General features: G+C 38.4%; 1 protein-coding gene across 7 annotated transcripts in view; it reads left to right on the top strand.

Moving 5' to 3' along the window:
• LOC143171886 (zinc finger protein 532) overlaps positions 1–20662 on the top strand; it is a 51334-nt gene extending 30672 nt beyond the window's left edge. For all 7 annotated transcript variants that reach the window (XM_076361048.1, XM_076361047.1, XM_076361042.1 and 4 more), the window contains 5 exons: positions 4114–4276; positions 8021–8299; positions 14556–14668; positions 16406–16553; positions 18350–20662. In XM_076361048.1, the coding sequence (XP_076217163.1) occupies positions 4114–4276; positions 8021–8299; positions 14556–14668; positions 16406–16553; positions 18350–18844 (1198 nt within the window). In that variant the 3' untranslated portion in view covers positions 18845–20662. The remainder of the gene's footprint in view (positions 1–4113; positions 4277–8020; positions 8300–14555; positions 14669–16405; positions 16554–18349) is intronic.
• Positions 20663–22198: the final 1536 nt, after the last annotated feature.

The following is a 22198-nucleotide window of genomic DNA, read 5'->3' as shown; positions in this document are numbered from 1 at the left end:
AGTCTTTTCTCAGAGACCTGTCTGAAATCTGGATCTCTACCAGATAGTTCTTTTGCTTCTGTGAAAACAGAGTAAAGTCTTTTAGCTTACATAGAAAATATATGTTCAGCTCTTCCTGTTTTTAGAGAGATATAATTTTATATGTGATAAATTCAGAAAGATGTCAGATTTTTTTGTAGTAGATTCACTTTCTCCTGTCAGTGCTCGTGAGTGCTGCATTATCCAGGGATGTGGTGATTAAGGGCTTGGGAAGAGCATTGCCAGCAGGTCGAGGGAGGTGATCCTTCCCCCTTTGCTCAGTGCTGCTGGGGCAGTGCTGCAGTACTGGACCCAGAGTTGGGTCCCCAGTGTGAGAGAGACATGGACACACTGGAGCAAGTCCAGCAAAGGGACACTTAAGATGAATAAGGGAATGGAGCATCTCTCATGTGAGGAGAGGCTGAGAGCGCTGGGACTGTTCAGCCTGGAGAGGAGAAGGCTCAGGAGGACCTTACTGATGTGCATAAATACCATATGGGAAGGCACAAAGAAGAGGGAGCCAAACTCTTCTCCGTGGTGCCCAGAGACAGTACAAGAGGCGATGGGCACAAACTGAAACACATGAATTTCCACCTGAACACAAGAAGTCACTTTTTTACTGTGAGGGTGGTCAAACACCGGAACAGGTTGCCCAAAGGCTGTGGAGTCTCAGTCTGTGGAGACATTCAAAACCCGACTGGACGTGGTCCTGGGCAGCCTGCTCTGGCTGACCTTGCTTGAGCAGGGATTGGACTAGATGACCTCAAGAGCTCCCTTCCAACCTCAGCGATTCTGTAGTCTTCTGTTCTTTACTTTAGATACAGTAAGAATCTGAAGCATATAGTAGATCATAGTTTATTTTATTAAATTATGTAACCCTGCGATGATAAATTTATATACTACAGACCTGAAATCATTCCAGCTGAGATCACTGTCTAGTTCCACCACAGATGACAAAACAGGTTTTCTACTTTGTTGTGTCTAATTTTATTTGCAAGATATGGTTCTAATAGAAATATACATCATGAAATAATCAGAGAATTATTTTTAATTCTGCCAGTCTTTATTTACATCTTGCTAACCTGGAACAATGTAACTTTACTCGTCTCTCTTTAGCACCTAGCCATGGGATCGACTACTTGGCAACAGGCACCAAAATGCTGGGATTCTGGATGTTAGCAGTGGTATGTGAGCAATGAACCAGAAGGGTGAAAATCACCCTGCCAGGGACAAGGCTGTGATAGTCTTGTGCCTCGGCTTGTTTGCCTGCTTAGTTAGTAATCAAGATTGATGCTTCCTGACTTTTGGACAAAGTTGCTGATGGAGATGTAAGACAGTGTTATAAGAGACAGGACATAAGGGACAGAAGAAAAATATTTGGTGCCCCAGGATGAGGGAATGTGTGTGGTTAGTACCAGCTCTCTAGCTTGTGACATTACAAGCAGATTCACTACAGAACTGCAGCGAGTACTTTTCTGAGGAAACTGGTTTTTTTCTTGGATGGAGTGAAGAGGGCTGACAGTAAAATCACTGCTTTAAATTATCTCTAGCTGCTCTGCTGAGATGGGACCAAGATGGTGGAGCATGCTTAGATGCTCAGTAGCTTTATGTGCTGTGGCCAAGGGAAATGATCCTTTGCATAGTGAATCCTTTGGCTGTTTCTACCCTTAGAGCTTAAACAGTGCATCCCACAGAGTGTGCCTGTAATAGCACTGTGCCTGGAGAAGGTTCACATTCTCTCTCTTTCTGTCTGTGTGCAATTCAGCTGGCCTGCTGGGGTGGTGATCCATTGACTTCTTTCCCGAGAAGTTGTCTCTTATGATCTCAGTTAAAACTATTAGTAAGATACATGGGTTTATATTGATGTGAGGTGCATGAGGCAAAACTGCATTTTAAGAACCTGGGGTTTCTTTCTTAACAATTATTATCAAGAAGCATGTCCTATTTCTGGCAAGATCTTTAACACCTTTCATACGGGAATTATCCAATAAGTTAGGATTCTGAAGGGATATAGATCAGTAATAATGTAGGAAACTAAAATACTTGTTTTGAATAATGTTTAAGAAGCTTTTATGAACAGTACTGTGGGGGGGTCAGAGGATGGGGAGGGGGCTCCCCTTTCTAAGTACTCCATGCTTAATAGGTGAACCTAGCAGGTATATGTTCTGCTGTGCCTGTGCAGAGTATGTCATCCCATGCAGAGGGTTCACCACAGAAAGCAGTACAATAGTATGTAGGTCATCAGAGGATGCTGTGTGAATAAATAAATTTATCTTAGTATATGTAAGAAACTGGGACCACTTGATATACCACAGAAATAATATTTTTCACAGTTAATATGATTAAGTGTACTATTTTTCATTATTTCAAATATTTGGACTCACTGAATGGCTTGGACATTGAAGCAATGTCCCTGTTCTTGTCATCTCAAAACACAGTGCAGAGTGGTCTTTAGAGCTCTTGAACAATGTACTATTGATGGTAATTGCTTAGAGGGATATAGAAAGGACTTGTAACATTTATGTGGATAATGAGAAAATTCAGCATTCTAGCAAGCAGGCTTTGTTGGTTTGTTTTTTTTTTAAATGAAAAGTCATTCTTTAGGACAGAGATCAACCTCTAATTGATGGAATTAGGAAGACTGCTTTCGCAGAGGAAGCGTCTGTCATTGTACTGAGGACCTGTTGTTTGGTTTCTTTTATTTTAGCTGAACTTTTCTGAAGTACTACCACTACTGATGGCTAATGGATTAGATTTCTCTCTCATCTGATGATCTATGGCAAATTTCGTTGTTACTTTTCTTTCACATGTCATTTCCTTTCATTCATTTTCCAAGTTAAAAAAAAGTATGGTGTTTCTGAAAGAATAGAATTATTTACTATTTATAAGCAGATACATTAAAGGGTTGCAGTTTGAATGGCTAATCTTGTTACTCACCTTTAGTTGCCAGGGAAATCATTATTAATATAATCAAACATGCAGATAAGCAAAAACAACAAGCAAAGTATCAAGTAAATAATTACGTAGAATGCAATTTAAACTATACTTTTCATTATAAAATCATCAGCAAAATGAAACAAGCTTCAAACTATTGTCATGTAGTAGTTGTTGCAGCATTTAGATCAGAGGATTATGTTTCTGGTTTCCCTATACTTTTTGTCTGTTGGACAGACACTTGACAAGAATCTGCTAAAAATACGACTATTTTCAGATTGTTTAATAACTTTCTTAGGATTTTGGGATACAGAATTTTGGCTATCATATTCATTTTCAGGGACTATGCTTTTAGTGTCCAGTACTTATCTAGCTCTTTGTTAATTAGTGTATCTATTTCTAAAGCACTTTTGAAATTATATTAATAGATGCATTGCTTCACCAGTTACACAGCTACTAAAACATAAATGGCTTTTGTTATAATTTTGATTAGAATATTGCCTATTAGAATGGGAGATTTAGGTTACTAATTTCGAAAGTCACATATGCTCTGAGAGAGGAAGTTGTGGTTTTGGTGGTGTCTCTACATTGCTTCAATAGACAGATTCTTAAAGGCATGTAATTGCAAAACAGGGAAATACCATCCTGTGAAGTTTCAGCTTCAGAGCATTAACAGAGTCTAGGGTTGGCATTCAGGAGGTTCAAAACCACATACATTGCCAAAAATAAATTTATCTTGAAGTATATTACCAATTATGATCAAATCAATCACTTCCTTGAAACATAATGCCTTTACAACCTGAAACAGGTATATTGTCCTTTAGTTATAATGTGAGTTCAGAAACTGAAGACACTTAACTTTCAGAGTATCCTAAGCAGATGTTGGTGTTATATATGTAACTGGCATATGCTGTTGTTTTCTGGATTCTTGTTTGCACTTTTTAATTTTTTTTTCTATTTTTGTGGTTTTTTCTACTGCTCCCATATTTTGAAATTGGAGGATGTTTGGAATTAGTTTAATTTTAACTTTTTTCAGGCAGTGTGAAATGATTGCTTAAACATGTCAAGTCTTATCTCTGCTGAGGAAAAAAGTTAACATCATGATTCTTGCAAATAGATCATCAACATGACTGACGTTGTTTATTGTACTTCTGTTTTTAGAATAATATATAAATGCTCTATGTGTGACACTGTGTTTACTCTACAACCTTTGCTCTATCGCCACTTTGATCAGCACATTGAAAACCAGAAGGTGTCTGTTTTCAAGTGTCCAGACTGTTCTCTTCTATATGCACAGAAACAGCTTATGATGGATCATATCAAGGTGTGTAGGCATCTTCTCTTGTTTCGTTCGTAGATACCATTTGTCATGCAATATATGCTGTGAGAAAATACTGTAAAAAGGCACAGAATAACAAGAAGACTGCTGAAAGAGAGAGATGTTAATAATTCCAAAAGAGTAATCTGTGAATAATGTTCTCAAATGTTAAAATGTTATATTTCGTGTCATCTTCAGTGTATCTATGATGTAATCACTAACTCAGTTTTTCTATATGAATGTTGATTTTGGTATACCAGGAGTATCTCAGTTCATTGCATTCAATAGGTCATTTTATCAAAATAATAATGGGTATAGTGAAGTAAGTTAGTCCAATCTTAATAAGTATTGAGCCTTATTTACAGTATTCTAAGTATTATTCCAGTTGTTAGGAGTTGAGAATGCTGAGTACATTTTAAAATCAAACCTTTGATGTTCAGAACTCACCAGTAGGAACCAGTATGTTTCTTGAATAGATGTAGAGGTTATTTGTGTGTGTGTTTACATACGAACATGAACACATGCATGCTTTGGAAAAAAATTGAAGTGGATTTTCTCATAAATACCCTTATAACTGAAGAAGATTTACTGTCATCCTTGCAAATGAGGTTATTAAGAATCAGCAGTCCCCTGGCTATAATTTGTTGGCTGTGTATGTTAAATATGCTGTGTTACCTTGTTTTATATATAGCAAATCTGTTAGCAGTGCTGTAATTCCTTATGCCTTATTAACATGTTCTGGTGCCTGGTAACAGTTGAAGTTATTTACACCATTGCAAAGTATTGCAATCCAGAATGGTAGCACTTAATTCAATGGGTTTCTCTTGCAGTGACACATAGACTTAGTAAAATTTGTATACAGAATAGTGGAAAACCAGACATCTTTCTTGTCTGCTAAAACCATCTTTTTGCATTTTAGTCTCAACTATGGCACTTGTAACCTCAGAAATCTTGAAGTTGTGTTGAAAACAAGATTGCAAGTCTTGAAAAAACAGTTGGGTGTTCAAGCCAATCTTAAACTTGAGGACGAGATAGGGAAGGGCTGACCCAAGACGTTCAGAAATACTGGAAGGACTGGATATTTCCTTTGTTTCTGAACTAGTTCATGTTTACTGTAAGAATCGTCTTACGTTTATGCCAGATATCTTAAATGGTCCTCTCATACAGCAATGCAAAGTCCTATTTTCTATTTCCCTTAATCTACTTGTATTGCTTATTTTTTTTTAGGTAAACAGGCAAATTCCATATATTGCACTGTATGTCTTATTTACGTAATTAGTTTTTCTTGACTCAGGTATTATTGTAAAAGTATTGTTATAACTGTACGTAACTACTCTTTAAGACCTGAAAACAACTATTTTAGGAGCATGATCTGACTGTAGTTAGGGCCAGAAGCTATTCTTACATAAATTAGGGTTGCTCAGCATCTCTCATTATAAAGTTATTCTCAGTTACTTACGATTTGGGCACTATTTAACTCTTTCGGCTTTAGTGTTCCATGCCAGTGTTTGTACTTTCAACCTGTGGTTTTTTAGCATGTTTCACTATAAACGATTCAGACATTTTTGAGAATAAAATTAGAGGATTAGAACATACACGTGCAGTAACAGTATGACTGCTTTTATTCAGAATTGCTAGAGCTTTTACATTTAGGATGTGTGTATAGTAGTAGGGACAGCAGCAGCAAAGTATAAATTGGACTTCAGTTAAGGGAGAATTAAAAAAACAGTAATAGATAAAAACAGAAAAGGACTCAGGGAGAGGACGAGTGCCAGACAAGGGCAGAGCTCAGCCCAGCTGCACAAAAAGTAATTGGTATGGCTAGACATAAACCATCAAGGCAGAGAAGACCTAGATGAAAATAGAACAGAAAGGGATAGAAAGAAGCTCAGAAGAATTTTATTTAAAGCTACAAAAAATAACCTAGAATAATTCCTGCAGATGTGAATGTTTCTTGTTGGCAAAATGTATGTCTCATTTTCCTGTAGCAAGAAAATTTCTAACAGCCAGTGAGAACAGGTGGTGAAGGTCTGGACTAGAGGTGTAACGCTCCCCATTCTGCTGGTGATATGTGCTGTGATCACTGTGACTCCATGTTATGCTTTAATGCTTTTTGTTTATTTTCAAATAAGAAACTAAATTTCAAGTATTGTATTTAAAAGACATTTAGAAAGTTGAGCACTAACATTTTACATGCTGACAAGTTAAGCTGGGATGGAATCTCCAGGTCAATCTTCAGTTGCCTGAAAAGTATAGGAACCTCCTTCTCCCCTACCCTGTGCTTCTTTCTTCTTGTCCTGGTGCAATGGGATACTGAAGGCAACTTCCTCCTTAACTACCCAACTTCAGTTTGTTCTTAGAGGCAGTCAGTTGGTCCTGTGTGCTTTGCTTTTTAATAACATTTTAGTTTTTTAAATTACTGGCTTTTCTTTTAAAAGTTGTTAAATAGAAGAACATGTTCTACAGATCAGGTTGATATTTGCTGTAGAGCCAGCGGGTAGTCCCAAAAGCCACAGGATTTACAAAAGAACTTCATACTGAAGTATTATACTGGAGTATCAGATTTGTATTCTTATATTTTGAGAATCAAGAATGTATTGAATGTTTTTTTGTTTCTGAGATTACCTGTAGGAAAAATAATTATGTTTGGGATGGCTAGACACATCATCCAGGAGAGTTATAATAAAGGTCAGTAGGTGAGATGATTAGAACACTGTCATTGTAAAGGGCAAGTCTTTAGATGTGAAAGAGACCTTGGTAGTGGATCCATGTTCAGCAGTATGTTAAGTCTGGGCTGCAATCATCTTTGTTGGCCCAGAAGCCTGCTGACTCATTCCTGTTGTGTCCATGTTCGTATATGAAACTCAGACACACCGCTGAAGCCCAGGTCTTCCTGAACTAGTCATCTTTTTGGTAGGCTGAGGTATCACACCAGCATATGACACTGGCTCCAGAAATTGGGGAAGGAGAGGGTGGAGTTATTCCCTTCTTACTCGTTGTTTACTTAAAGTCTAGAAATAAATCAGTGAGGAAGGGTCACTACCTGAGAGCTGCAGGGTGCTTGAGAAACGCTTGTTACACACCTCTTAGCTGTCCCCTGGTCTTGGGGACCCCGTTAGCCCTGCACACCTTTGCTTCTAAGGACTGTTAGCAATGTAGCCCTAAGTTAGGGTGCTCGTAACCTGAGCATGGAGTAAGACGGGGCTTAGCTCAGCCTCAACATAAAATATTAATATATCATAAACAATATAGTTGCCTGATCTTTCCAGAGTTGCCTTTTCTTGTCTTATTTACCAATGTGCCAAGCCAAAATTTGTCAGTAAAAACCTTTCCTTCTTGGAAATCTCTAGTCACGTAGTTTGAAATGGAGATGCTCAATTAATATGTTAGGTAAGTAAAGTGAGAAATTAAACTTAACTTAAAGTACTTCTTGAGCCCTTTTTTCCTCCCTATTAAACAACAGTTTAAACTTAAACTACAAAGTCTTTCTTTTTTGTGAAAATATCTAGCCACTGAAGAAGACTTCTCTTTAGCTACGGATGGTGTTTCTTAGTGTTGTTGGCTAGTTTCTCTTTATGCTAGGCCTTGCCTTTACTTAATCATGTTTCTTTAAGTTAAGAATGTGATCTAATAATAGTATGACAAAGAAGTAAATGAAGACTTTTGATTCAGAGGGTCTTTGCATTTTGTCAATACAAGTGTATACATCTATGTTAGTTTTGTACTTTTTTTTTTTCTCTTTTATTGTAGTCTATGCATGGAACTTTGAAAAGTGTTGAGGGGCCACCAAACCTGGGGATAAATCTGCCTCTCAGTACTAAACCCACAACTCAGAACTCAGCCAGTCACAACAAAGAGGACACAAAATCTGTCAACGGAACAGAAAAGTTGGAGAAGAAATCTCCTTCTCCCATAAAGAAAGCAGAGCCTAAAAAAGTCGCTAATCCTGGCTGGACGTGTTGGGAGTGTGATAGGCTCTTCACTCAGAGAGACGTTTACATCTCTCACATGAGGAAAGAACATGGAAAGGTAAATGAGTAATATTCAATTACAAAAAAGTTAATTAAACCTGCAATATGAAGCCATTTTTTTCCAAATTCAGTTGTGTTTTTGCAAATAATTCCTTTAATTCCATTGTTGTTGTTCTTTATTCTTATATCTATTTCATCTTTCTTTCTTTGGCTGGTTACTTTTTGTCATTTTCTACATAGTTCTACTGAGAAAATCCACACGCTCTTACTTAATTGTAGGCTTGTTCATCCAGTACCAAAATCTCTTCAAGATGGGAAGAGTGAAAGATGTTCCAGTATTTCATTCAAGTCATCTAATCTGACCCAGGTTCTCATGTCTTCTTTTGTGCCCTCTCAGTTCCCTCTCTCTCTTGAAAATTCATTAACTGTTAGACTCAGGGAATGGAGTCTTGTTTTATTGGTCCAGCGAGTGCCAAACAGCAGTTCATTTTAAAGGTAGACTCACTCTAAGGTCGAGCCATTGCTCAAATCTTACACTTGTAGGTTTAGCCAACAAGTCAGCTGAGTTGAACGTTGAATTTTGTATTTAAAGCAGCTGAATTTGAGATAGCTTACTTAAAATGGATTGAAAGTGAAATATGGGAATGCTCAAGTCAGCAGAAAGGCAGCTTGATGTCCTTGCTGCATCCCATAGCTTTTCCAAATAAATGAAATGAAAAAGACTGGCAGGTAGGCAATAGTGAAACTGATCCTAAGATGGAACCTTCTTAGCTGCATTTGAGACAGACTGTAGCAAGCTCCAGCCCGATGCTGAGACACAGCAGTCGTCTGCTATCCAGTCCTGTCCTTCGCTGTGTGCTAGTGAAAATGGTCTGATTCTTTCCTCAGTTGGGAAGCAGGGAATTAAACTAATGTACTGTGCTAATCTAAGAGCAGAACTGGAAGGGATAACAGACTTATTTTGTCTAAGTGGAGAAGAATCATCCTGAGTGAAAATCTGTCGTTTTCAGGATGCTAATATGCTATAATAAATGATAGCACATTTCCAGAGGTTTCTGTATCCCTTCAAATTACAGTGCTTATCTCTAAAGCTGTTGTGCAAATTATTTTATTCTGTTTATAAACATTTTATGGAAAAGCTGAAAATGCCAGACTACTGAGTGTCATCTCTAATTTTCTTATGACAACTTCAAGCAAATAGCACCCAAGCCTGACTGACAGAAGACTATTTCCATGTTTCCTCCTGCCTTCATAACTCCCACTCCATTCTTTCAGCCTTCCTGCTGTAGAGTCCTGTAGCTACATTGCCAGTCCCCCTTGGAATGAAACACACAAAACCAAAGGATTATGATTCACAGAACTGCATTTTCTTTTACCTGGTTCTCCTTTTACAGCTTGAGGGCATGAAAAGTAGACAAACAGCTGAGATCATGTGGTCTCCATTTGATTTCTCCAGTTGCTTTAAAAGACTATTTTTGCATTTCTGTCCATTTCTGTCCATTGAAAATAAAATTCCTTCCAGACCTCTCGAAATTTTCAGTAATTGTTAGCTTTCAAAATGACTATATTCAAAAATCTTATAAAAAAAGATGGCGGCAAACTTTTTAGCAGGGCCTGTTGCGACAGGACAAGGGGGAATGGCTTTCAACTAAAGGGGGGTAGATTTAGACTAGAGATAAGGAAGAAATGCTTTACACTGAGGGTGGTGAAACACTGGCCCAGGTTGCCCAGAGAGGGGGTGGATGCCCCATCCCTGGAAACATTCCAGGTCAGGTTGGACGGGGCTCTGAGCAACCTGATCTAGTTGAAGATGTCCCTGCCCACGGCAGGGGGGTTGGACTAGATGGCCTTTAAAGGTCCCTTCCAACCCAAACTATTCTATGATTCTGTGAAGTCACAGAAGAACTGTTAATTACTTCAGTTTCAAGCCTAGCAGGTGTATTCCTGACACTTCTGCTAGGCAGTGTCTATAAAGAAACTCCATAAAATCTGTTACAGTTCCTGTGGCATGCCTATGCACTGAATACTTGTTTCTGATCCTGTAACACTCACACAATCATAGCTTAATTTTCTGTCAAAATCAGTCTCTTTAGCAGCATATAAACTGTTGGTCCACTCTGTTTTGCCTGTTAGTCCAAATATTAACTTATCAGTGCTTTTACCAGCAAACAGAAATAAGTTTAAGACCAGATGCATTTTACATTGATGCAATTCTTAAAAACAAAACAACACAACCTCCCTATGAAACTGTCACTTCAGAGCAAACTAGAGAATGGTATCTCTGATCACATCTACAGCAAAGTGACAGAAGGCATGTAAAATAAGGTTAGTAACACATTGATAATCCTTCTAAATATTAGCTTTAAATATGTATCTTTCTATCGCTGATGTTTAATAAGAATGTGCAATGTTACCTCAAGAACAGTCCTTATTATGAAATATTAGATAATTGTTGCACTCAAATACTGACCTAAAGGCCTGTTTCATTGCTTACATTTATGTGCTATTTTTTATCCCTATTCAAGCAGTTCCTCGAATAACACGGGAGGCATATATATATTAAAATGAATAGAAATACAACTCCATGTCTTTCAGAAATGGATGATAAAGACCAGTTGCTACATTCCTTCCAGACCTCTCGAAATTTTCAGTAATTGTTAGCTTTCAAAATGACTATATTCAAAAACTAAACTTTTATGGATACATTTTATTGTAGAGAGACTAGAAATGAGCATAAGATAACTAAGTATGTGATACGGGTTTAATAAAAAATGCAATTAGTTTATAGTCTGTTTTTCTTAAGAATTATAGATGTGGGTTAAATGCTCTAAAATGATCTATGCAGAATGTTTGTTAAAAACTTTAAATAAGCTATTCACAAAGTCCATTGTCATGTAAGGTATTTGAAGAGAATTAGTTTCAAACTTCTAATTGCTGCTTTCACAGGATCAGAGTGAAAGTCTGGAGCTGTAACTCTTCTTAGCTGATCCCAGGCTGGATTATTCAGAGATATTCATAGGAGAGGTATTGCCATGTATATCCTCTTTGGACAGATTCTTGAGTTTCCAGACCTTATTGGGAAATGTCTACACAGACAGATAGACAGATTCTGTATCCTCTTCCTGAGCTGGTTGAAGGTAAGCCAGCTGTAAGGTAGGAAAATTTGTAGCCAAATTTGTGACTCTCTGACTGATCTTAAAAGTGCTGGTTTAAAAAAAAAAAAAATGTTATTAGCTCAGACAAAGGGTGGTTCTAACAAGTCTGTACAACTCCTGGCTTGAAACTGGATCATGTATGTCTGCACTCAGCCAGGTAGACATACACTGAGCTTCCTAGGACTTGTGTGTAGGTGTGTTTCTATGAAAGGACAGATGTTTTCTAAGCGGGAATTGCTTTACCAATTCCGACTTGCTGTGCATCTAATTGAACATCCTCTTTCTTCCTGTAAAGACAAGATGCTGTACAACAGGTCCTGCTGCACCTAATTACAGAACTAATTTTTTAGTTCTTTTGGTTTTGGCTGCCATTGCAGAAACTAATGCATCCAAAATCCTATTTGGGTCTCTATCCAGAATCTTCCCAACAAATTTAGAACAAGTGTGGTGTCATGGATGGTTACCCCAAGTAGTGCCCCTGGTGCTCTGAGAGGGACTGGGTCCAACTGAGCACAATCCTCGTGCTGCTTTTCTGACTAGGCGCTTGATGCATCTACACTGTGCTGTGGCCTCAGCAAAGATACGTGGGCTGCCTTGGTTGAGCTTGTATGTTTGTACAGCATGGTGCAGGGCTGTTTCTTGATAGAAGCCCTAATATGACTTCACATTTTACTTTATTTTATAAATTCTTCCCAGAGCATTGCAGTCATAAGCATGCTGCAAAACCATACTGCAAAATGTACTGATTAATGCATTAGCATTAATGAGTATGCACTACGTGTAAACACTGTCAGGTTTCCTCCTTTAACAATTAAGAGCGAAATAAGTTATTTCCTTTTATTTTAATTGGCCTTTAAACGTGAAAAAAAAGTCTAGGTTGAACAGTACTGCGCCTCTAACAGCATTATTTTGACTAGCCCCAATAAAATTACCATATCGTGTTTCCTAATGGGCTGCTTCACATTTGCATGAATGACCTTTCAAAACGGCTGTTCTTTCCTTCCCCCACACTCCATGTGATTTTGGTCTTGATAGGAAAAGGTCTCTCATCTCACTGTAAAAGCTCTTACTCCTTTAGCCATTCCAGACATCACTTTTTCCTGTGTACAAGCCTTCTACCATTCACTCCAAACTTTGCAGTGAATGATAATTTTTGGTAATGACGTCACCTCTGTAGATCTCCACTGGCTTGTCTGTAGCTGTTCCTGAGCAATGTAGCCATTAGGGAGAGTATGAACATCAATATAAAGTTCAGCACTCAGAGCACAAATATAAGATGGATGTTTTTCAGTTCCTTAAGCATTTCTGTATGGCTTGAGCTTGTTAGTATTTAGGACTGAGAATTCTTTTTTATTATTATTGTTACTACGGATTAATGTTAGGCACCAGAGAATGACTTACGTCATATTAAAATGTCCATGTGGATTATTGTGCATCTCCATGGTTTAGGAATTTGTCACTTCCTCAGACGGTAAGAATAAGTGAGCCAAACCCTTTACATTATTCCATGAAGAAGATCTTTGCTATTGAGTGCTTTGGAACACAGGGACAGGTCTTGGGTGGATTCTCCAGAAGAGTCAAGAAGGGTCCCATTTCAAGTGTTGATCCAAGTCTTTTGCTCAGTGGCCTCAGTTGGAATAGTAGAATAAAATTATATTATTTGTTTTTTTCAGTTTCCCAGTAAATGCAGGAAAGAGAATGTTATTGACACTATGAAGGAAAACTATGATCACTGCTAGAGCAGGAAAAAGTAATCCAATGAACGTGATTTTCCTTCTAGATACTTGACTGATTGTATGAAACTGTCCATTCCTTCACTTGTACCTGACTAGCAGGCATGAGCCCTCCCTCAGACTGGAACACTTGAAATCTGGGTCCACGCGATCCGGATTTCTTTTGGGAGGTTCCAATAAAATCCATTTCTTTTTCAGACCCAGGACATGTTGATTCTGGCAGGAATCATTATACTGAATGATGAGTGTGGGATCCTGGCCCTGACTGGATTTTTGAAAAGTAAACTGGAAAAAGTTTACTTTTTTACAAAAGTTTTGAAAAGTAAAAAAAAAAAGTTTTGAAAAGTAAACTGGGCGTGGTGGTGTTGGGTTGACAGTTGGACTCGATGATCTTAGAGGACTTTTCCAACCTTGATTCTATGATTCTATGAAAAGTAATCTGGAAAGGTCTTCAATTAGATTTGTTTGGTCAGTGTTTGGATTTAATTTCCAAAATGTTGTTTCGATTTGCTTGTTACTGCAAAAACAGCAAAAATTACAGATATGAGCTTGAATAATCTAGTTACCTGTGAAATGAAGCAGGAAATCTGATTGGGAATATTTCCATTTCCTTACTGCAGCTACTCAGGTTGATATGACGTGCCCTTTGAACTGAATTCTAGGACTGATGGAATTTAAGGGATAGGACCATGTCATTCATTCATTCTTGGGGCTTGTATAGTCCGCAGTTTTGGAGATGTTATTTCTTCAGATACTAGAGCTCCTGTGGCCATGTTCAGCTGGAATGACATAGATGGAGACCACTCCATCCTTTTCAGCTTCCTTCCTTTTCTTTCTCTTTCCACTCTAATATAATTGTAATATAAAACCCACAGAATTCCCCAAACAGATGTCCCTCAAGTTGGCATCGGACCATACCTCTCATTTCTTCCTGACTTTTCTGAGCCCTGTTAGCGTGTCAGCGTTCGTGATGTTTTGCTTTGGTCCTTATTATGTGCTCTTCACCCCTCCTTGTAGGTGACTGATAAGCTCTCTCAATCAGCAAACACAGACATAATTTGGTGATGGGAAGGGAAAGGTTACTTTATAGTGAAAGCAAGTCTCTCACTGTACTGCCTTTACTGATCCAGAAATAATCCACTGATCTTCCTTGCTTCTTTGGTGGAAGAAATTCACTTCATCCACGGTCTGTGACACCGGTTTACAACTGGTGATAGATGTGTGTGTAACTCATGCTGGCCACACTGCTTTGAAAGAAGTCCAGGTCCTCTGACTTCTGCAGTGTTGCTGTAGGAGTGGTGTGTACTTGAAGATATAGTACCAGACACTGGTAAGTGATGTTTCTTTCCGATTATTAAAAGGTTCAAGACATGCACTACTTTTACTGAGCATTTTTAATTAATGTATTTTTCTTCTTTTTTTGAAGCAAATGAAGAAACATCCATGTCGACAATGTGACAAATCTTTCAGTTCATCCCACAGTTTATGTCGTCACAATCGTATCAAGCACAAAGGCATTAGGAAGGTTTATACGTGCTCGTAAGTTCTACTTTTATTTATTTAGAAACAGAGTACAAACCAACAAAAAACATTGTTAGTTGAATTTCTTTTCTTGATTGTATGAAAGCCAGTGTCCCATTCATTCGAATGAATCAGGTATTTAGATACATAGACAGGCCAAACTATTTAGGCTATCCTGCATGCATAAAACATAGCAGGCTACTGAGAATGCATGTACATGAAGTCTGCTGTCTTTTAGGGGCTTTGGCAAGCAAATCTGAAACTTTACTGAGCTGAGAGTTTGCATGGCTGATAGTTCTACAGAGGTGAACTTGGTTTTCAATAGTGTCTCAAATATATAGCCCACTCTTCTAATCTACAAAGGCTAGTATTTGTAGTATTTTTCTCATACATAAAACAGTGTGTAATATCTAAAAAATCCTTAGTGATGTTTAAGTGGCTGGAGGGACAATACATAATTTAATAGAAAAATCCATGTCCATCAGATAAGATATATAAAACAAACTTTCTCTTGTATCTCTTCATTCGTAGTTATGTATGTGTTTGCATGCTGTGGAACCGAGTTTGAAGGTCTGAAAAGGAAGCTGCAAGCAGCAGCCATTCTCTGTGGCTGAGATCTTACCAGTCCCTTCCCTGCCGTAGTATGATCTCTGCTTTGTTACGGAAAGCACAAGGCCTACACGGCCCAGTGGTGTGGAAACTTGAGACTGCCATGCATAGCGTTCCAACAAAGTGCTTTATAACCTCCTGTCTCCCTGCACCGTGTTTGCCTGACACAACCCATGCATCAGATTGTTTCTAATGTACCCTTAATTTGTACTTCAACCTACATGAGCTGGCTAGCCTAGACACTATTTCTCTCAGTATATGACAAGCAGCGAGTGCCTGTTTTTTGCATACCCTTGGAGCAGAAAGCTTATTGTGGTTCTCTGTTTTAATTTCAGAATGCCCACAGTACTGTCTTTTTTTCTTTTTTTTTTTTTAAATAAAGTTCAATGAAACAGCATTTAAAAAGTTAAAACCTTAGGAGGGAGACTTAGAGTATTACAGTTTTAACTTCTCCCCTAGAGTTCTTGTTTGGCCATCCCTCCTCCAGACACCTGTACAATATGTTAGAACATTGGAGCTCAGAAGAAATACACTCCCCAAAAGCACGAGAGGTTTAGAAGTGATGCAGCTGGTTCTGTGTGGGAGAACAAACCACAGATTGTGAAAGACAAGTTTGTTCTGCTGGTTAGTTTAAGGTTGGAAAGGGAGCTGAGAAGGAATTACTAGTTCCAAGGAGATAAAGTATTTGGATTTGAATGCAGAATTAAGTGTCATTTGGAGCTAGCATTCATCCTACATGGAAGGTGATTGCTTTCCCTATGAAATTTAAATTAAGGAGAACTTGGGAAAGTGTCTAATACAATGTACAGTTTGGTGATGTTAGCAGAGGTCTAAGAAACAAACTTGGATGCTCCCAGGTTTTATTCTGACTCACACTTTGTACCATTTTGGATATTATCTTCAGAGAACTTCTCATTTGCTCTGAATATAAATTGCTCAAACATTTCTAGTTTTATTTTGTAATTATGCTCATTTTCTTATAATACTTACCTGTGCAATTGATTGGAAAAATATTGTCGCTATCTTTAATAGATTGTACTCTAGTCTGGATTTATTTACTAGTTCTATTTATATTCTTCAGAATACTATGACTTACTGTTATGCGTGACATTTGGATCTGTGCCTGTCTGCTTTGTGTTTATGTAGGCACTGCCCAGATTCAAGACGTACTTTTACCAAGCGGTTAATGTTGGAAAAACATATTCAGTTGATGCATGGCATTAAAGACCCTGATGTGAAAGAAATGACTGAATCAACCAATATGGAAGAAAGGGAAGTAAAAGAAGACACAAAGGTAATCCCTTAGAAGATTCATTCAGTCACTGAGAATGAATTTTTTTGTGGGTACACATTCAGGATCTTTAAATAGATGCAGATATTTTGATCCCATAAAAGTCTGATCTTCTGTGAAGTAGAGCCCAAAAAATGTCTCAAAGGTTCCTGCAACAAATTCTGTCATGCTTGAACTAGAACATGTTTTTGGAAAGACTTTCTGTTTGGTTTGATCACTGAATGATGGAGAATATAACTTACCCCTTAGTGGTTTGCTTTAAGAGCACCTTTCAAATCCTCTGCAACCAGGTCCTCTCATAGCTATAGAAAAGCTACAGGTTACGTAGAAGCAATATGACCTTCTTCCAAATACCCAGCCTTGAGCTTATTTGATATAAATTTTCCAGTGAAACTGCTTTCAATTTGATGATTGAAATACAGTAGGATCTCCTGCTGTACTTGGCGTTGGTGCGGACTCACCTGGAGTACTGTGTGCAGTTCTGGCCCCACCATTTAAGAAGGATGTTAAGGTCCTTGAATGCATCCAGAGGAGGGCAGCAAAACTGGTTTGGAGTAAAGCTGGTTTGGAGTAAAGGCAGCTGGAGGGGTGACCTCATTGCTCTCTGCAGCTTCCTGAAGAGGTGCTGAGGTCTTCTCCCTGGGATTCAGTGATTGGACGCATGGAGATGGCTCAGAGCTGTGCCAGGGGAGGTTCAGACTTGAAATTAGGAAGCATTTCTTTACTGGGAGGGTGGTCAAACACTGGAACAGGCTTCCTGGAGAGATGGTCGATGCCCCGTGCCTGTCAGTGCCTTAAAAAGAGGCATTTGGACAATGCCCTTAACAACATGCTTTAACTCTTGGTCAGCCCTGAAGTGGTCAGGCTAGTGGTTGGACTAGATGATGATTGTAGGTCCCTTCCAACTGAAATATTCTATTCTATTCTTCTATTGATGATGAGCGTTAGGAGCAAAGCAAAAATAAGATGACAGCGCTATTCAAAGACTTGGTACATGCAGAGATTAACAACATTTTTAAAGTGTTTTGGGTGCTGTATGATAAAGAATTTCACCTTTGTCCAAAGCTGACAGCAGAGACGCAAACATATCTGTTTTTTAAAATGTACTATTGTCCTTTACATGACTCTCTTTCAGCCCAACATATTGTCTTCTTACTTAAGTGTTGAAAATATGGCAGCTGTATACATTGTCTTCATAAACATCATGGAGCATTTCTGAGCTACATAGGATGCAGAGGATTCTTGAGGAATATTCATGTCAGAAGAACAACAAGGAGAATATAAAAAATGATCAGTTTAGTTAGTTTAAAAAATTGTGCATGTTGATTCACCCTTTGGCAATGTGTTAGTTTGGTTACTAACAATCAGGAGATAATCCATCAAGTCAAATTTCAGGCATGAAATAATATTAAGTAATTAAAATGGAGTTCCAGAAGGTAGTGCTTAAAAGTTCCTAGATTGATATTCTACATTCTATACACAATTGAAGTCTCGTTGGTGTGTGTACTTGGATGCAGTTACGCTGGCAAATATTTATTCAAGTTTATACAGTGTATTAGATACTGTAGCTCTGTCAGAGGTGACAAAGCAAATTTTAAGTGCAATTTACAGTAAAGAAAACCCCTAGTTTTCCAACATGCACAACATATATTTGCTTGTGTTATTTCAAATATTGTATTTATCAAAGTTGTACTGGAATCTACCAAGGGAAAGTTTTTGAAGTTTGCAAGTCACAAATAGTTATGAAAAGAACTGTGTATTTATGCTTACATGATACACCATTTATGGCTTTTTTTTAGGTTCCTAGTCCAAAGCGTAAATTGGAAGAACCTGTACTGGAATTCAGGCCTCCACGAGGTGCAATCACTCAGCCATTGAAGAAGCTAAAGATAAATGTTTTTAAAGTTCACAAGTGTGCTGTTTGTGGCTTTACAACAGAAAATCTTCTCCAGTTTCATGAACATATTCCTCAGCATAAATCTGATGGCTCTTCATACCAATGCAGGGAATGTGGACTCTGCTACACATCTCACGTGTCCCTGTCCAGACATCTCTTCATTGTACATAAGCTGAAGGAGCCTCAGCCAGTATCAAAACAAAATGGGTCTGGGGAGGATAATCAGCAAGAAAATAAACCCAATCACGAGGATGAATCATCTGACAGTATGGCATCAGACAGAAGATGCAAAGTGTGTGCAAAGACTTTTGAAACTGAAGCGGCCTTAAACACTCATATGAGAACACATGGCATGGCCTTCATTAAGTCAAAAAGAATGAGTTCAGCTGAAAAGTGATCAGATTATTTGGGACGCAGAAATCTCTCTCCACATTGGAACACTAATGACATTTTTGCTACAGAAAGTTCAAGGTATAATAGTGTTAACAGTACTGTTCAGGCTGTTGCAATATATTCTGCATAAAAGTGTCCCCTTCACCTCATTGTCTATACCCTCAAAACCATTGAAGCAGTATTTGAGTTGAAAAGAGTTTGTATATATTTAAACTAATAACTTTTATACTCTTTGTTATGTGTTTGTATTGGTATCTAGTGGAAAATTTGCGTTTTTCTGTTTTGTTTCTGTTTTTTTTCTAGTAAGTTTCTTTAAAACAGAGTTCTGAATGCTGGGGCAGTTCCTTAGGTTCTCTTAAACTGTTTCTTATTTGAATGCTTCTGAAAGAAGCTAATGGAAGTGCATCAGAAGGCAGCGCTTGGAGGGGAGTGAGGACGGGAAGCAAGCTAAGGGGAGATTTTAAATTCTAAGAACTTGTGCTTCTAAATGTCTAAGGAAGCTTTTAAACTTTCTCTTAAAAAATATATATTAAAAAAAAAAAAAAGAAGAAAAAGTACCACTGCATATGTAAAATGCAGTGCTGGTTTTAGGTGGCAACACCAGAACAGGTGCAGACCCCCTAGAATGATAAAGTACTTTTGAAAAGTATAATTGCACAACTCTATGTATCATGAAGTGATTTTTTTAGGCCATCAGGTGCTTGTGATCAAAGCTCAAATTGTTACAAAAGGGCTGGGCTGCTCTGGATTTAACCATAAGATGTAATTAGAGGAATAGGTTTATACTGATGATGTTTTTTGTCATGTAATTTATTAAACATTATATAGAAGTGAGTACACAGCATTATGTATTTTCCTTTATTTCTGGTTATTGAAAGAAAATAGTTAACCCTTGCTACAGGGGTTGGTGTTTCCCAGCTCTGTATGCTAATGCCAAATGTTCTGGTGCTCAGTGTTACATACAACCACAACTGTCAAGAAGCTAACACACCAGCCTACGTAAGTATAATTGGGGCTTTCAGCTTTAGCACAGGCCATATGAAGCTAGTTCAGCCATTTCAAACTTGTATCTAATATCACTAGTTACGCTTTCACAAAGTACAGAAAGGTACCATACTGTCCCTTTCATATATAGTTCTCTGTGAGAGTTATATTTTTGGTTTGTTTTTGCATTTTATACCTTGTATGTATCCCTAAAAAAAAAATTTTGTACCTTTTTTTAAAACAAATTGTGTATATATAGATAGCTGCATGATATACAGTAGTAATTGTTTGGTTTCTTAAAAGTCTTGCTGCTGTCAGATGTTACTATACACTATGTCCATTACAACTGTATTAAACACATTTCATATGTAAATAAATGTGGAGCATTTTGCCCCTAAAGATTTGTGAGATTCTGTTATTTATCATTAAATTTTAACAGTTTTAAAAATGGAAGTGTTTGAAAAAATATGGATCCTTCTCAGCCACCTCTGTAAAACTTCTTAATCACTCTGGAAATTGTGTATCGGATACATTAGTTCTGCTTTCTCTCTTCATCCTCATTCTTAAATTGGTTCGTGGGTAAATGCTTGTTATCCCATTTATATTACTCACATATGGAGTGGTTATGAGGTACTTCATCCTAAAACATACAGCTGGCGTCGCAGGATCTTAGCGTGTAATGTACACTGGCCATCACTGCCCTTTCCATTAAGTGTATACCTCTTTAACACTTGTTTGTTGATGTGCACTGTCAACTGTACAACAAATGAGTTATCACTATGCAGAATGGTGTTTTGTATACAGTGAACAGATAATAAAAGTTAAATTTTCACAGCCATTATTAATACTTTTGTTTATTTTCCCTTTTCACTGTCTTGCACCTGCAAGGGATGCTGTGAACCAGTAACTTATGTCATTGTTGGTGCTGCCAAGAGGCAAAACGCTAAAAGTTACTGACAAGTCATCTGAAAGCTGTTGGGCACGATGTGAAATCACTCCGTGGCCACAGCCCACTTCCCAGGTCAGATGTGCGCAGTGCAAGGTCCCACACTGCCTTTGCCCCCATGACTGGCACTACGTGTCCGCATGGGAGTTCATTTTGCCACAGCCATTCAGTGGAGCTCAGCTACTTAGCAGTAGGCCTTACTCAGTTTTAACTGGAGGATTGATTTAACTCTCGTAGTGATCTCTTGAAAAGTTTAAGGGATAGTGGGTCTTGAACTGCCTCGTAATCTCTAGACCCATTTCTGTGTCAGAGTTTATACACACTTGAGTATGGCAGGAAAGCGTAACTTTTCTTCCAGGTAAATGGTTCCTTTTGACAGGCAGAAATCCACTCAACTAGGTGAAAGGGGGAGGAGCTCTTCTGAGGACCATGGCTTTTTCCAAACACCAGACCTGCAAAAATAAAGATGAAAAAAAAGATTTAGTGGGACAATTAATATAATAATGTTTCTCACCTAGCATTTCTTGCCTAGTCCTCCAGATGTTGGGGATTTTCCTTCTGTTATCTTCTGAGTAATTCAAGATTCCTGGATATTAGTAATAAAAAAGGCCTGTTGGGTACCTCTCTCTCTTTCCAGGGCCGATTTGCAATGTCCAAGCATTACTCCAGGAGTGATGCTTCTGCTGGTTCCCTTTTGAGATTCTTCTGCTTGGAAGTTGGTCTTGTCCAAGCAGAGATTTCCTGGTAATGACTAACCTGTTTGTTTATTGCTATTTTACTTGATCTTGGGCAAAGAAAGTTTCACATTTTATTTGGCTGACCCTTTCAGAAATTACGGCTCCTTTGCTGCGCAAAACCCCTCAGTGTAAGTTTGTCATGGTCCTAAGTGTGCTGGTCTTGTCTCCCTGCCCATCCAGCTCTCAGGGGACATGCGTGCTTATCAGATGGAAAAGTAAAAGCAAGTAGTGGCCCCAAATACAGCACAGGCACGTTGGAAGTGTAGTACCTTATTAATGAACTAATTTTTTACTGACTTGGAGGGTGGCTAGTCACTGGCCCTCTCTGTATCCAGCTGCTGGTTCAGTGAAGGTTTCACTTTCTCTGCTGGAGGAGAGGCTGAGCAGAGTCTCACTGCTGAGCAGGGGGGTAATGCCACCATCCTTGCTGCAAGGCATGTGTTTCATACAGAAGGGATTTTGAGGGACAACATGGTGCAATATAGCCAGCAAGGGTGGCACAGAGAAGGGAAAGTGTAAGAGAAATTTTCTGTGCATTTGCATACCAATCAACCAGCAGCAAGTAGCTGGGCAGAGCTACAGCACACTGGGAACCTGAGAAGAGCTGCTGGAGAGCTACGGTAAAGGGAACAAAAAGAAATTAATCTGTGGCCTCTCCTCCTTTTCCATCCCAGCTGTTTGCTTGTGCAGG

This window comes from Aptenodytes patagonicus, chromosome W (assembly GCF_965638725.1).
Source record: "Aptenodytes patagonicus chromosome W, bAptPat1.pri.cur, whole genome shotgun sequence".
NCBI lineage: Eukaryota > Metazoa > Chordata > Aves > Sphenisciformes > Spheniscidae > Aptenodytes > Aptenodytes patagonicus.
The sequence above is the reverse complement of the archived record's forward strand: the minus strand, read 5'-3'. Positions and strand labels throughout refer to the sequence as shown.